Raw genomic sequence first — 16901 nt, forward strand, 5'->3', positions numbered from 1 at the left:
ATAGATAAAAAATCTGTAAGATTCGTTAAAGTTTTCTTCTCCTGATTTGTATTTGACAAGTGAAGAGTCACTTTTAGAAAATTTTCCAAATTTCACTTTTAGTATATGAGTAATTTTTGTAATTACCAAATAGTAATTATTATAAAAAATTTAGCGATAGGTTTCCTAAAACCCCTAAAATTATCTGAAACCACATGTCCAATAGCTGGTCTCTTTTTCGCAGCAGTGGGGGCAAATCAGACAACCATAAAGTCTTTATATACAAAAGAGGTTTGGAAAACCTCTTTTGTATATAAAGACTTTATGGTTGACCAAATTTTTTTTTGACCAAATGCACAACATTTTTGTTATTTTACAAGGAAAAGACATTAGTTTATGCAGACATCAATTTCAAATAACAACTTGTTTTTTAATCAAAAGTTCTGTGAAAATTTAATAATGATAATAAAAATAAGCGGTAAGGAGGGTAAACTTTCTATACAATGTTTTTATACAGGGTTTTATACTAATGTTTTTATAGAGGATTCTTATTTATTTGTTTCATTTAATAACATAAACTTAAAAAACTCTAACAAACTAAAATTGATGGCAATTTTTCAATAAAACCATAGTAAAACACAGGCTGCACGATTCCATTAAAGCATGTCTTATGTCGTTTTACGTTATATATTACGTTTTAGAAGAGTTCTTGCGTAATGACTTATTTTTTCTAATTATTATGTAATAAATGAATTTTTAAGTTTTAAATAAATAATAAAAGTTGAAACTTTTGGCGGTCAATCACTGACTAAATTGTATGGGTATTAGATATAAATTGTATCTATGTTCGCTTTAGAACTGTTTAAGCTAAACAAGTAAAATATAAACCAGGTGAATGGATGCGGATGAGTGAGTGGAAATAAATGACTTTCAAGTTATTAGAAGTTAAACAACCCTCTTATCAAATCATTTTTTATTTTTCCAATCGTTATAACAATGGTATTATATCAAACACATTTTTTATATGGATATCATTAATAATATTTCTTCCAAATCTACTATATTCCAGCGGTAAATTAATAAAAACAACTCCAATATCTTTGATAAAAAAATTATTTTTTTAAAGATATTGGAGGCCAGCAACGCTTTTAAAGAAGCAGCTGATATAAAGGATTTAAACGCTACTCTTACGAGAAGTTACCAAAACAATATCGCTCTAATGATTAAGGCAGCTGTACTTGTACTTGTTGCACTGGCGATCAAGTGAAGTAAGAGAAAAAGCCCTAACAGACAAAATTAATTTTTTGGTCAAAAATATTAATGAATTGAAAGAGACAAAATTATCAGCCACGCTATCATTTGTATCTTTGTTTACGGACAAAACGGATGAGACGAGAGCAGCAACGGCAGCAATTAAGTAATTTTATAGCTGCTCAAAATTAAAATATTCGAAATTGCGAGTTAAACGTCATTGTAGTTGGTCTTAAAAAGTCTAGCACAGTAGACGATAAAAAGCTTGTTGAGAATTTTTTTTTAAACAACGGGATTGATGGGTTTTTTTTAAACAACGGGATTGTTATTGATGTCGTACGTGTTAACCGCCTCAAAACGAGCAAAAACAAAGTAATGTTATCAAACTCAAACATTATGCAGGTTTCACTATCTAATCTTGCATAAGGACCGGCAAATATTCGTTAAAATTCGGATTACAAAGTTTACTGAAAGGTGAAGTTGACCTGGGCTTCGACTTCGGTGCCTAATTGGAAATAGAAATTTAGCTTTCAGTTTAACTAGGCAACAACTGTTTAATATCGTTTAACTTTCAGTTAAATTCGAAAGGTATTAGGTTATTATAAAAAACTATTACATGTTTTAAGTATATCAACTTGTTTCTCCGCGCAGCGACCTTGTTTGTCAAGGTTCGAGTTTCGGAGTTAAAGAGTTGAGAGAGGATTGCAACCACTATAAAAATAAAAAATATGAGTAGCTTCCTCGACTAAAGTGGCCTACTTGGCTTCGGGAACATGAATTCAGTAAAAAAAAAAAGATAATAAGAAAAAGAAAACATATCAAAAATAGATTTGTTTTACAGAGTCAGTATTCTAAAAGTCTTCTTTAACCACAAAGTCTATTCATCACTTATTAAATCTTATTTACCGCTTTCAAAAAATCTTAAAAGTAAAAAAGCTGGTGAATATTTAACCTAATATTCTTAAGGATCTTTTTTCTTTATAAAATTGTTACGTTGTTAAGTTTTTTTGTTCATGTTTGTTCAAAAATAACAGAGTCGTAAAGATTCCATAACTTAAATTGTCATTATTGCTGCATTTTTAGGTTTTTGACGCAAATTGTTGCTATTTGTACGCGGATATTTTTAAAATAAATTAAAAATTACTTGTAGTAGTTTTTAATATTATTAATATTAGGATTAATATATAAGATATTGTAACTTAATATTTTAATATTAGAAGCAAAAAAAAATAATAATTTTAGTTTATAAAAAATGATTATAGAGCAGCCGTGGCGCAGTAGTTAGACCGCTTGCTTTAGAAGCAAGAGATCTATGAATCGAAGCAAGCTCTGGGCATAATTCGCACCATCGGTAAAAAAGAATGTTTGGACTTCCTAGTGAAATGCTTTTTTGTGGTACGCTGTGACAAAACCGTTAGGTCTTCTTGGGGCACCTAAAAGAAACAAACAAAAAACATATAAGAATTTTCATAAAATTTATCTTTGTTGGACTTGCTCGAGGATGGCAATGTTGGACTTTATATGTCGCCGCATATAAAGTCCAACATTGCCATCCTCGAGCAAGTCCAACATCAAGCAAGAAAAACAATATCATCTATTAAACACCTGTCCTATGAAAATCAAGCCAAACAGCTCGATCTAACAACACTTGAAGAAGGCCTTAAAATAAAAGACCTTATTGAGAATTATAAAACCACGCGTCAACTCGAACTTGTCAGTTTTTCCGCATAATCTTACAAACAGTAAAGCCAAGTATATTTTGAGAGAGCATAACCAAACACTCGAACGCCAGCTAATACAAAATTGTGAACAACTTTTTTTCTAATAGAGTTGTTGTCTCATGAAATGCAAATTCTCAAGGAGCAGTGAAAGCTCCATCAATCAATGCTTTCAAAGACAGCATAAAGAAGTAACTTTTAGAAACACAATTGCTTTGTCTGTAATGACTGTGTTTTTATTTTCGTCAGAATCTATTGTAGGTATATATATTGTATCTATAAGGTCTATTGTAGCACCTCTTCATCAAACTATAAGTAGATTTATTATTTTTGTTATTTTTATCACTAAATGAAAGAAAAGTATATTTATATTAGGGGTATGTATGTATGTATGTATGTATGTATGTATGTATGTATGTATGTATGTATGTATGTATGTATGTATGTATGTATGTATGTATGTATGTATGTATGTATGTATGTATGTATGTATGTATGTATGTATATATAGTTCCCCCTCCCCAAACTTTCGGACAATTTTTTTTTTAAGTTTTAAATCTAGCCTTAGCTCCCCTTATTTTTTGTTTTAGCCCACCCTAACTTTCTTTACTTTCCTAAGCCACTATATGTATGCATGTATATACATGCATACATATAGTGGCTTAGGAAGTATATATATATATATATATATGTACATACATATTTTAGTACAAACCTTGTGCGTAAAATAAATTTATAAGTTTTTATTTTATTTTTTAATGAATTCAATAAGTTTAGTTTAATTCTAATATAATAAATAATATGACTTTATTGTTATTTTTTTTACATTTTAAGTATTTAATGTATAATTTTTATATGAATTTAGAAGAGTTCTGCAAACCCTATGTAATTCATAGCGATTTTATATTTTAAGATTTATAATAACTAGATTAAACTTGAAGTTATAAACAGGGCTGTGGAGTCGGTAAACCGCTGTTCCGACTCCAACTCCTTAACTTTATCATAGACCGACTCCGACTCCTGACTCCGACTCCGACTCCTCCAAAAATCATTAATTTGTAAAAACAAATTTATCGCGTTAAAATGTTAAGATTGGCTATTTCATCACTATGATATAAATAATCCGACCACTTAGTGCTTTAAACAATATTTATTAGAAAACAATTTCTGAACAAATAAATTTTCTGAACTTTTGTAAATAGATATACAATAAACCCTTATGCAGTCACTAATAAAATTACGAATTTGTCCTCAGAAATAGTATTGCCTCCATCAGATCTTCCTTCATGGATGTCCTCAAATCTAATCTTATTATTTTTAGCGCAGAGAACAATCTCTCCACACTAACTTGAGTTGGTGGCAAGGCAGTAACTACTCGAGCAACTTCTCTGACCATTTCAGGATACATATCAATTGCTTGCAGTACTGTTACTTTTGATGAACGGTCAAATTGTTCCACTACTTTTAATGCACATGAAAAACTGTGCTGAAATTTACTGGTAGTGTTCTCTGATAGGGATGACTCTTTTTCCATGCGGGAACGCTTTGTACTGTCTTTATGGTCCAAATATTTCTCAAAATCAAATTCTTCATCAGTAGATGATGTTAAAGATGTGGCAGTATGACCCAATTCTTCTTGTTCCTGACAGTTCTGTAACTTGTTCATTCTTACAGCTATTTCAAACAGAGCTTCTTTTCCTTTAGTCAGCTGTTGATCATCAAGAAGTATCCAATGCATTGGGTCTACATAAACAGCTGCTAAAAGAATCTTATTTTCTAATAGTACTTTTTCTCTCTGTTTCATTGAAGCAGCAATGCCACTTGCAAATTACGCTCCTTTTTAAGACAGGCAAAACATCAAGTTTTTCCACTCCTTAAGGAAAATACCTGGAGTTAAGTCCTCTTCTTGCAGTTTTTTAGTCACTGCAAATGGATGTTGTAGCAATTCTTCAAGCTCTTTCACCTGTTTCCATTGGCTTTTATCTAGCATCAATTGAGGATTAGCCATGTCTACGAGAAAGGGTTTCAGTTCAACCAAGCGTTGAATCTTTAAGTAGGTACTTCCCCATCGTGTGACTTGATCAATAATTGCCCCTCTTCCAGCGCGTCTTTTCAAAATTGAGTCAACTTTAGGAGTTCTGGCAGCAGTAGCCAATTTTCTCAACTTTTCAATTAGTGCAGCAGCATGTCCTTCTTGCAGACCATCCCGTATAGCCAGCTGTAGCGTATGCACAGCACAGCGCATGTGATGAATGCGAAAACGTATCGACATAGTTTCAACAAGCTCATCTAAACTGTCATGTTGCTGTTCATCTGAAGCAACTTCGGTTTGCTCCTCTGTCTCTATACTGTGTTCCTCCATTTCAAATATATCTGTTTCTCTGAACCCAGTATGTTCTTCTAGCTGCCTGTCACTTTCAGTAGTCTTGTTCATCAATTTAATGGTACTTATCATGTTTGAAGCATTGTCAGTTACAACTGAAAGAACTTGTTCTTTTCTAAGTTCATATTCTTGAAGATTCTTTTCCACTAAGAGCAGGAGAAATTCGCTGGTGTGATGAGCTTTGGTATCTTTTACTGCCAATGTCTTGGTAACTATTTCATTATTTTCACAAACAAATCGGACATTGATCGCAAAATAGTTCATTCTGTGACGTGTACAGCCGTCCATTTTAAGAAACACAAAGCGTCCTTTGAGAGATTCTTTAAGTTCTTCTTTTTGTTTAATAGCTTCTTCAATCACTAATTTTCTAATACTCTCTCTCTCCATAGAAACGCTAAGCTTGCGGGCCATTTCTCCATTAAGACCCATAAAAGCTGGTTTTGAAAATAATGATATAGGCAAACCATCCTTTACCACAAGCTCTATGATCTTTTTTTTAAATGTATCTACTGTCATTGTCACAGTAACTTAGTCACTAACAAAATATCTTGCAACTGATATTGGCAAGGTTCTCTGCTTTCTTGCTTGGCTGGAAGTGCTGGTCACTGGTTCATTACTTTGGATGCTGTCTTTCTCTTTCACTACTTTGAATAGTTCAGAATGAAAGCGCTGTAAATGTCTCTTTAGATTGGAAGCTCTTGTAGGAGCATTTTTATCTTTGCCTGCATATGCACCAATCTTGACTCCACAGCATTTGTTTTCATTTGGATCATTTGTCATACACTGACAGACAAAATGTTCTTCATCTTGAGTAACAGTAAAATGTTTAAATACAGCACACTTAACAGAAGGCTTTTTTGACATTGTCAATTTTTTTATTGTGTGCTCACAATTCAAATGACGACTGTTTTTCCTAAAAATAATTGCACACAATTATTAAAATGTATATACATACAAGTATATATATTTCACAGCTGTCCACTATGTATAAATTTATATTTTAGAATTATATTTGTCCAAGAAAGAAAAATGTGAAAAGTGCAGGTGCTATGTTTAGACACCAGGGGTTGTTTATCGAACTAGTGTAAAGCAATAGGTCGGGGCAGTAGGGCGGGACTAGTTGAGAAATTTTTACTAATTCTAACAGATCTCCTTAACGGTGCATTGGGTTTACATTATTTTTTCACTGTTACAAAGATAATTCTATCTGCTAAAAATGGCTTAGGAAAGAAAAACGTTTTTAGATTTGTTTAAAAAGTTATTTGAAAAGTTTATCCAGCTGCTCAACCTACCCAGTGGGGTAAGTTGCAATAAACAAATAATGCATTTCTGTGACTACTATAAACTCTTTTATAAAACTAAAATGAACATACATATATATATACATACCTACTTACATACAGTTGAGTCGTATTTTATGTACGTAAACTGTAAAAGTAAAAAGCGCAACTACTTCAATGCGCGTTAAAAGTCACTAAAAAGTTCTTTTGTTTTTGGAATATTTTTTAACAAAAGAGTGTGCGTAATTAAGACTTCAGTATATTTTCATTTTTCTTTTGAAGAAAAGTTTGAAATTGAAAATATTTGTAAATTAAAAATAAGTGTTTTTTTTTTAAACAGTTAAATTCCAAGACCGCAAACATCTCGTTTTATTGTTCCAAATAATGAATTAGTACAATCAAATGACATTTTAACTTTAAGATACAATCTTAGACAACATTAGCTCGTCTTTTGTCAGAGGAAAACTCGGTTGTTAACAAGGCAATTAACTTTTAATGAGTTTCTTTAACAGATCATGGTAAATTATCGAGTTTGAATAAATTTAAAAAAAAAAAAGACAAAGAAAATGATAATGAAGAACTTTTAACTTCGAAGTATTCAAAGAAGTTATTTGTGTGTATATATATATATATATATATATATATATATATATATATATATATATATATATATATACATATATATTTTTATACTGTTAATTAGGTGCCCCAAGAAGTCCTAACGGTCTTGTCACAGAGCACCGCGGAAGTGCATTTAACCAGGAAGTTCACGCCTCCTTCCTTACCGTGACGCGAAAACATGTCCAAGGCTCGTTTCGAACCTGGATCTCTTGCTTATAAAGCAAGCGCTCTAACCACTGCGCCACGGCTGCACATATATATATATATATATACAGAGGTGTAGAAAGAATATTTTGGTGTTCGAGAAAGGTAACTTCCAGACATGGAGCAAACTCCAAACATTTATATGTTTATACTTATGTCAAATAATGAGGGTTTGCAAAAAATTGCGATAATTGGAGGCTGGGAACAAAAAAGCCCCAAAATTTTTGGCCCCCCCTGCCCCAAACGTGAGAGCAACAAGTTGATGAAGTATTTTTTGTACTATTCTTAATTAGACTTATATTCATCGATAAATTTTAAGTTTTATAGTATTATCTATTAGCGTTTAAAAATTATTACCATATAAAATTTGCAATCCCCTCAAATTAAAGGGGGTTGAAACTTTATATGGTCATAATTTTTGAACGCTAAAATATTTTAAAATAAAATCTAAAATTTATCGATGAATATAAGTCTAGTTAAGAATTTTTGTTCCCAGCCTCGAACACCAAAATGTTCTTTCTACGCCTCTGTGTGTATATATATATATATATATATATATATATATATATATATATATATATATATATATATCTATCTATATATATATATATACAGGGGCGTTGCGTGAGAAAATTCCAGGAGGAGGGGAGGGAGGGGAAGAGACCTTGTTTTTCCCAACTGCTTAACATAGTTTTCACAACTGTTTTTTATAATTCCAGAATTCAAGAGATCAATTTCTGTCCTATTTACAAAATCTACTGATTGTTATACTACACTGCACTCACTCTCATGAATTGCCAATTATCAGTATTTATTAACTTTTATTAGCAAAACATAGCTTCCTTTACATATATACAAAATGTTCAATTCAAAAAACATCTAAAAGTTTTACCCATTCATAGTGAAATTGTATCAGTCCAAAAAAATGTTACAATTTACAAATCCAATAATCTTTACAAACCATTCTGGCAGCATATACAGCAGTTTAAATTTTTACGGAAATGAATTACTACAAAGGAATGTGGAAAATATTATTTTATTACAAAACTTATACGCACAATATTTTATCATCAGTCTATCATTTTTTGTTTACTGTTTGATTTTAATATGACGTTTCTTCAATTGAACCCATCGTTTAACAAGATGTTCGGGGTTAACTCCTTTACAAAGTTCTTTTTCACACTTCAGTAGCATGAGACTATCCAATCTCTCGTCACTCATTGTTGTTCTCAGATGTGATTTTGAAAACCTTGAGTTGACTGAAAGAACGCTTATTTGATGCTACACCATAAGCAGCTGTGATTACGAAAATGCACAGTGTATGGGCTTGTTTCAGTATATCCTTTAACTTCACAACATGGTACAAAATGTCTTGCAGCGTCTTGGCTGGTGTTCTTGATGATTTAAAATCTTCATCACCTTCTTCTAAACAGATATCTATCAAAATTTCCATCTAGCCTTTCAGCACATGAACGTCTGGAATATGATCCGTATATCCAGGAGGAAAAAGTTTGTTTGCTTTTGTTAAGTTTTCAAAACTCAAATTATCCTCATTTAACGGAAAATTTTGGTGGTAGGGGCAAATATTTCCTTTAATGCTGCCAATTTTTCGGTTAAACCCATGGCTTGAGAGTCTATGACCTCTTTGAATTCTTTCCGGTAAAAAGCTTTAATCTCCATTGCTATTAATCTATGTTGTCGTTCGTAATCGTTTTCTGCATCAATGTGTAATTTCCTAGAAAATATTACTGCACTTTCAATCAAATTATTCATTGCATCTGTATCGTTACTGATATTATGTATGTTTTTGGCAATACTGTCAATGACATTGAAGTTTGGACTTTCTAAGATTTCTGTTAACATTTTTATCTTCTCAATGGTATTCTTCATGAAGAAAAGAGTAATAATGAAATCAAAAGTTGTTACTTTTTTCAGAAGTCCCATTGCCTTAGTTCTCGTGATGGTATCAAAAATCTTATTATTTGAGATGCTCTGAAGAAGATCAATAACCTTCTCTAAACACTGATTTAAAGCCTTAACAGATTTTGCTCGTGTGGTCCATCTTGTTCTAGACAGGTTTACAAACTGTATTGCACTGTCAATGTCTTCAAGTTTTTCTAAAATGACTAAATCTTTTTGTGCTTGATGTGAAGAAAACATGCAACTGTTCGAGGACATTAAACAATTCTCGTATTAAAGTATTAACATTGCAGGCATGTTCAAGAGCAGTATTTGTTCTGTGGTCTTGACAAGGTATGTAGGGTACATTATGGCCAACTTCTTCTGTTTTATTCTTTTGTACTCTTTTAAATTGTCCAGACATTGAACTCGCGTAGTCATACGACTGAAAAGCCATCTTTGATGTGTCAATGACTTCTTTATGTAAAGAAGATAAAATTAGCTCAGCCATCCCTTTTCCAGTCTTATCAGTGCATTCGACGGATTTCAAAAGCTTTTCCGAATCTCACTGTTTTCACTGGCTGTTCTCACAACTATACTCATTATGTCCTTATGTGACATATCGGGAGTAGTGTCGGCCATCACGGAAAAAAAAATTGGAGCTGTTAATTTCATCAATGATCTTATTGTTTAATTCAGTTGCAATTAAACTAATCATTTCATTTTGAAACGATGGACTCGTGTATGTAACTCTATATGGACGAAGGGCTTTATCTTCAATCCAGGCTTTTAGTGTGGGATTGTGGCGAGAGATAAGGTTCACTACTGCAACAAAGTTACCTTGATTAGCACTGTCCGATTCCCTAAATGCTAGCCCTTGGCTTCCCAAAGTCTTGCATGTATTGATAAGAATTTCGACAGTTTTTCTATTCTGCACCTCTATTTTTTGCTCTTCTATTAGAGCAAGTCTATTGGATTTATCCATAAGGTGATCTATATGGCCTTTTTTCATTAAAAAGTGACAATAATCACTTAATGCAACTTTATGTGCTTGAGAGGTAAAGTGCGCCTGAAGCTTTCCAAGTTTGTCTTTCCCATAGCTTTTCATCTTGGACCAAGATGTCACCCCAACATTTATCCAAGCATCTTCAGCTTTTCCTTTCTTTCCAACACCCTTGGGGAAAAGGCGGCAGACAAAACAAAATGTGGCATTCTTCTGGGTGCTGTATTCTAAATGTTCAAACTCTTTCTACCACTGGGGATTAAATCTATTTTTATCGTCACTTGGGAAACTAGCAAGTTTTGGTTGGTGTGGCCCTAACTGGATTAAATACAACTTTTGATTATCCGTAATTGTATGTGGACGTAAACCTGGGTCATGGCTTATCAATGCTGACGAATCTGATTGTCAATTATAATATTTTGATCTTTGATATCGAGTTTTTTTATAAAAGCGTTTCCCATTTTCAAAACATTTTTTGACATTTCCACCACATGACTTTTTGCATTCACAATTTCACTTTTTTTTTTTATTTTTTTTTTTTTTTTTAATTTTATTTTGCCGTATAATACTATTTACAATGAGAAAAATCGTTTACATATATAATAAATGGCCGGAGCAAGAAGAAGACATACTGTCTTATCACCGAGCCCCGTTAACATTGAAGCCGTCAGTTAATATTACAATTTAAAAACTTTAAACATAAAAGTATATATATATATATATTTCTACAAAGATATTATAAAACTTATAATAAGATATTAAAATAGCATAAGTTTTCAATAACAACATATTTAAATGAAAAATAAAAGTCAGAAGATCCAAAAAAAAAAAAAAATAAATAAGTTATGACTTTTTCACAAAAAAAAACAAACAAAAAAATTAGATGAAAACCTATTCAGTTTATATATTTTTTTTATTATTTTATAATCAAATTTTAAAATAAATATTTTAGATCGAAATTTTTTCCTAATAAGAAACGTTTACATACTATTTTGAATTGTTCAAAAGATATGTTTTGAAGAATGTTATTTTTATTAACTTTTTGAAAAAATTCATTCCATAGAAATGCTCCACGATATTGAATTTGGAATGAACTGAGTTTGAAATAGAATCTTGGAACTACAAAATTATCATTTGAAAAATTTGTGGGGTACTTATGAGAAATTTTAGTAAAGTAAGAGTGAAATATATTAGGCGACAAACCATGTTTAGATTTAAACATGAACAGCATTACTTGATATATGTTAAGTTTATAAACATTGAGTGCATTAAGTTCCATTAAGAAAGGCTCTCCATGAGCAGTTCTCTTAACGCCAAAAATAATTTTGCATGCAATTTTTTGTTTACTATAAATTTTTTTAAGCTTTCCATAGTTGCTACTTCCCCATGCAATATTGCAATAGGATAGATAACTATGGATAAATGAAAAATATATAATTTTTAAAGACTTGATATTAAGAAATGGTTTAACTCTATATAGAACAGAAATATTTTTGGAAATTTTATTTTCAATAGATTTAATATGAGATTTCCATGATATATTTTCATCTAATATTATTCCCAGGAAGTTTACATTTGATTCTCTTTTAATAACCGAATTATTCATAAAGAGATTGGGTAATTTTAGAGGGAGGTGATCACTCTTACTAGGTTTATGAAACAACAAAAATTTAGTTTTCAGTACATTTAATGAAAGTTTATTACAAATAATCCAATCATTAACTTTTATTAGTTCTTCATTAAATATTTTAAAAAGATCTTTTATATTTTTATTTGAGTAAAAAAGATTAGAGTCGTCAGCAAACAAAATAAGATTTAAAGTCTTTGAAGCTAAATATAAATCGTTAATGTACAACAAGAATAATAGTGGTCCTAGGATGGATCCCTGGGGAACACCACAAGTTATAACTTTGTTTCCTGTTTCATTTTCTTTATACACTATGTATTGTTTCCTGTTTGACAGGTAATTTTTAAACCAGAGTAGGTTGTTGTTTAATACTCCATAGAGTTCTAGTTTTTCTATAAGTATGTCATGGTCAACTGTGTCAAATGCTTTTGACAGATCAATAAAAACTCCTAGTGTATAACAATCATTATTGAACCCATCGGATATATAATTTATTAAATCGATTACTGCATGATCCGTTGAATGTTTTTTTTTGAATCCAAATTGTTTATTATACAGTATTTTGTTTTTGGTTAAATATTTATTAAGCCTATCATACATAATACGTTCTAACAATTTTGAAAAGCATGGTAAGACAGAAATAGGTCTATAATTTGACATAATTGTGTTATCGCCAGTTTTAAAAATAGGTGATATTTTAGCAATTTTTAATTTCTCCGGTACAATACCGGATTGTATTGAAAGGTTAAAAATATGAAACAAAGATGGTTCTATGATATCGAAGATTGCTTTAACTACGTTCACGCTAATTTGATCAATGCCAGCGGATTTATTATTTTTCAGACTATTGTACGCATTACGCACCTCAGTTATATTTAAACTAACTAAGTTATATTTAAACTTCTTTCATAGATATATTGGTTGGTTTTATATAGGATTTAAAATTTGTGGTGTTTTTTGGGATTTTACTTGCTAAATTTGGGCCAACTTCAAGGAAATAGTCGTTGAGCTTTTCAACGATGGTTTCTTTATTACTGATCATTTCCCCATCAATTATGAGTTTTTGTGGCAAATTATTGTTAGAACATCTTTTTTTACCAATTATCTGGTTAATCACATTCCAAGTTTTTTGAGTGTTTCCTTGTGTTTTTTTTAGCATCTTAGCATAATAAATTCTTTTAGAGTGTTTCTTTGTTTTTTCAAATAAACTTTTATAATTTTTGTAATTTATTTCATTTGTGAATGATTTATGTTTTAGATATTTTTCATAAAGTTTTTGTTTTCTCTTAGATGATTTAAGTAAACCTTTGGTCATCCAAGGGCTTAAAAGTGATTTTGAATTTAAAACTATTTTTTTTAGTGGAAATGCCAAATCGTAATATTTACAAAACTGCGCCAAAAAAAGATCATACGCCTTATTTGCCTCTTGTGATTGTAATATAAGGTCCCAATCAATTTTTTCTGATAAGAGATTTCGAAAGTGCAACAGGGAGTTTTCATTGATCTGTCGCATTTGGATTGTAGATTTTAAAGCAGAATGATTATCAGTTATATTATTTGTAATTAAGAATATTGGGAAATGATCTGTTATGTCAGTTTTGATTATACCAGATTCTAGGAGGCAATTATGAATATTATTCGTAAATATATTATCAAGTAATGTTGATGAAGTGTTAGTTATTCTGGTTGATTTGCTTATTGTTGGAATTATATCATGTTGAATTAAGGTATTTAAAAAGTATTGAACATTTACATTTGAAGAATGATTTAACAAGTTTATATTGTAGTCACCAGTTAAGTAAACGTGTTTCTTTGTTATGTTGGTGTTGCTTAAAAAAGTTTTTAAATAAGATTTAAATATTTTAAAATTCCCACCTGGCTTTCTATAAATAGAATTAATGATAATATTTTTGGTTGCTTTATTTGTTATTTCGATGCACAACGACTCACAATCTGTATCATTAACATTGACGTCATTACGCAATATAAAGTTAATAGATTTGTGAATAAAGATACTTACACCGCCACCAACGTGGGTTTTACGAGGTTGGTGAATTGATACGTAGTTATTTAATTCATAATTGCAATTTTTTTCATTGCTTTTTAACCACGTTTCCGTGAGACTAATTATTTTAAAATCGTGGTTTAGATCATGCAATAATAGTTTTAGATTATCAAAGTTTTTATTAATACTTCGAATGTTTAGATTTAAAATTGAAAAATTATTTATTTTTTTACTAAAAAATTGAGTAGATTCACGGACTGAATAGTATTCACTTACAATGTTTTTTTCATTGAAATAGTCATCAAAGCTGCTATTTTCCTTATTAAAATTAAATAAAAAGTTGTCATCCATTTTAAAAAGAAAAAATAATAAAATAATTTCGTAATCACGAAAATAAGATATTAAAAAATTAAAATACTAGGATATTAAATTATTACTTTTCCTTGAAGCCCAATCGCGTATAATCAGCTTATCATACGAGATGGTTGCAAACTTTCCTGCCGCTCGTTCGATTTTCATCTGTTCCCGTAGATTCTTCCTAATTTGCACTGTCTCAGCGCAAAAATCTTCATTGATATAGATATTTTTACCTTTAAGATTAGTGGTCTTTTTAAGAATATCGATTTTATCCTTAAAGTCCAGAAGTTTTATTATTATTGTTCTTGGTTTAACTGAGTTTTTTTGGCCAGTTCTGTGTGCCCTTTCTATTTTAATGCCTTTTAGACCTAAATAATTTTCAAAAATTTTATTTACCTTCATTTCGCTGTCTTCCCAGCTTTCCCCATCGTTTTCTTTAACTCCGTCAATTCTCAGATTGTTCCGCCGTGATCGATCTTCCATTTCTCTTAGTTTGCCTCTAATTTTAATAAATGCTGATTCGTTACTTTGAATTGCGCTTGTTGTTATACACTTCTCTTGTGAATTAACGACAGACCTAATTTTTTCATCTATTAAGTGTTCGTGAAAATTTAGACTCACTTTAATATCTTCAACCTCTTTTTTTATTGTTTTGATCTGTTTACAATTTTCTTTAATATTTGATTCAACATTATCTAATCGCTCGTATAATATTTTTGTGCTACTACTTATAATGTTTAACACATTCTTTTCTTGTTGTTTTATCATGCTTTCAGTTTCTTTTTTAAACTCCTTAAACATTTTTTTCATCATTTTCTCTATTTGATCGATTGTAACTGCCATAATAAATATATCGAGTATATATATATAATAATAAAAGAATAATATTATATATTTTATAATAAAATAATATCTAATACGAAATAACTTTTTGGCTTTATAAAAACGTCTTGCTTGCTCAATGTTCAATGTGCGAAAAAAAGTGCACTTGCAGCGAATTTTTCATTTACTAATTCTTCTTTACAATATTTTTATAAATGTCATTACAATCTTTAAGATTATCTATTAAAATACCCAAATTCCCCATGAGCGAAGTCCAATTTGTTGCTTCACTGCTTACTTCAGTAGTATCCAAGTTAATAATACTCGTGTCATCCTTTTCATCTCGGTCAAGAAACTGGGTTAAATTATCTGATTTAGAATTCTGTGAATTTCTCTGCTTGTTCCTGGACTACAACATAACCCGGGTTTTCCCCTTTTGCATCATTATCTTGAATTTTTGAACTTGCGTCCTCTTCAAATTTGTTATCAGAAGATGTTGTTTCTTCTTCTATGAATATACCACGTGTTGAAGTTGATGTTTCAATTATTATCAAGTCTAACTTTGTATGTTCACTACTTTGTATTTCATCATCCACTTCGACATTGTTACCAGCATTCTGAGGTTCCATTTTTCATTTTTTTGAAGCTAAGGAGGCTACAAAAGGATTCTCTGGGGCTACCACTGTTTGTATATGAACCTTGCTATCACCATGAACGGATCTTTCATGACTGGTTTTATAGTTGTTATTAAATACTGCTTTGCAAACTTTTGCTTTGCTAATAATCCTACTATATATTTTTATTAGGCCAATTACTCCTACAAACCTAATTCTGATCTTACTTTAGAATACTGATAATTGGAAGCAATAACAGGCGCAAAACGTTCATATCAGAGTTTAGCATTTATTTTATTATACTTCTGATAAAAAGCATTATATAAAATTATTATATTAAAAATTAATCATATCATTTTAAATGCTATCATATCTTTAATACAAAGACAAAAATGTTAAAATCAATTCATGGAAATAAATATTCACGTTTCAAAGTAGAAAGTATGAAAAAAAATGAATAACTGCTTATAATCAAACATAAACTTGCAGTTGCCATTTTTATTGCATAAACTTGCAACTGCCATTTTTATTGTTGATAACAAAAAAAAGTAGCGCAAAAAAAAACAACGTGGAAATCAAAGGGGCGCTTCGTTGTGACTTTCATTTTATTTCGTCTTGTGGAAAACAGCTTTAACCGTTTAATAAACGTAAAGTTTATTTGTCCAAGTCAAAAAAGAATTAGATCTTTAAAGGATTTTCGCAAACACTTTAATTTTATTTAACTAGAAAATATTTTTTGATTTTATCACCGATTTCCCAACTGTCCCAACTCGTGGCAAGGAAATTCCCAACTTTTCTCTTTTCTAGATTCTGGGAGGGGGAGACTCCCCCCTACCCCTCCAAGATGACGCCCCTGTATATATATATATATATATATATATATATATATATATATATATATATATATATATATATATATATATATATATATATATATATATATATATATATATATATATATTTATATATATATATATATATATATATATTTATATATATATATATTTATATATATATATATATATATATATATATATATATATATATATATATATATATATATATATATATATATATATATATATATATTTGAGGGCTAGAGTTTGATACTTAAGCTTTAGACTGACAGAACATAAAA

General features: G+C 30.3%; 1 protein-coding gene across 1 annotated transcript; it reads right to left on the bottom strand.

Annotated features, from left to right (window-relative positions):
• Positions 1–9945: 9945 nt before the first annotated feature.
• Positions 9946–14321, bottom strand: LOC136086266 (uncharacterized). Its single transcript, XM_065808554.1, has 4 exons — positions 13271–14321; positions 12935–13105; positions 11573–12849; positions 9946–10509 (listed from the first exon to the last, which is right to left on the bottom strand). The coding sequence occupies exons 1-4, from the start codon at positions 14319–14321 to the stop codon at positions 9946–9948; spliced, it is 3063 nt and encodes a 1020-aa protein (XP_065664626.1).
• Between the last annotated feature and the right edge of the window lie 2580 nt (positions 14322–16901).

This window comes from Hydra vulgaris, chromosome 10, assembly GCF_038396675.1.
Source record: "Hydra vulgaris chromosome 10, alternate assembly HydraT2T_AEP".
Lineage (NCBI taxonomy): Eukaryota > Metazoa > Cnidaria > Hydrozoa > Anthoathecata > Hydridae > Hydra > Hydra vulgaris.

Coding starts and splice junctions, on each gene's coding strand:
- LOC136086266 (XM_065808554.1), bottom strand. CDS start 14,321: ATGGATGACAACTTTTTATTTAATTTTAATAAGGAAAATAGCAGCTTT. Junction 12,850..12,934: donor AGTTGGCCCAAATTTAGCAA/GTAAAATCCCAA, acceptor AATATAACTTAG/TTAGTTTAAATATAACTGAG. Junction 10,510..11,572: donor ATAAACTTAACATATATCAA/GTAATGCTGTTC, acceptor CTTTTCCCCAAG/GGTGTTGGAAAGAAAGGAAA.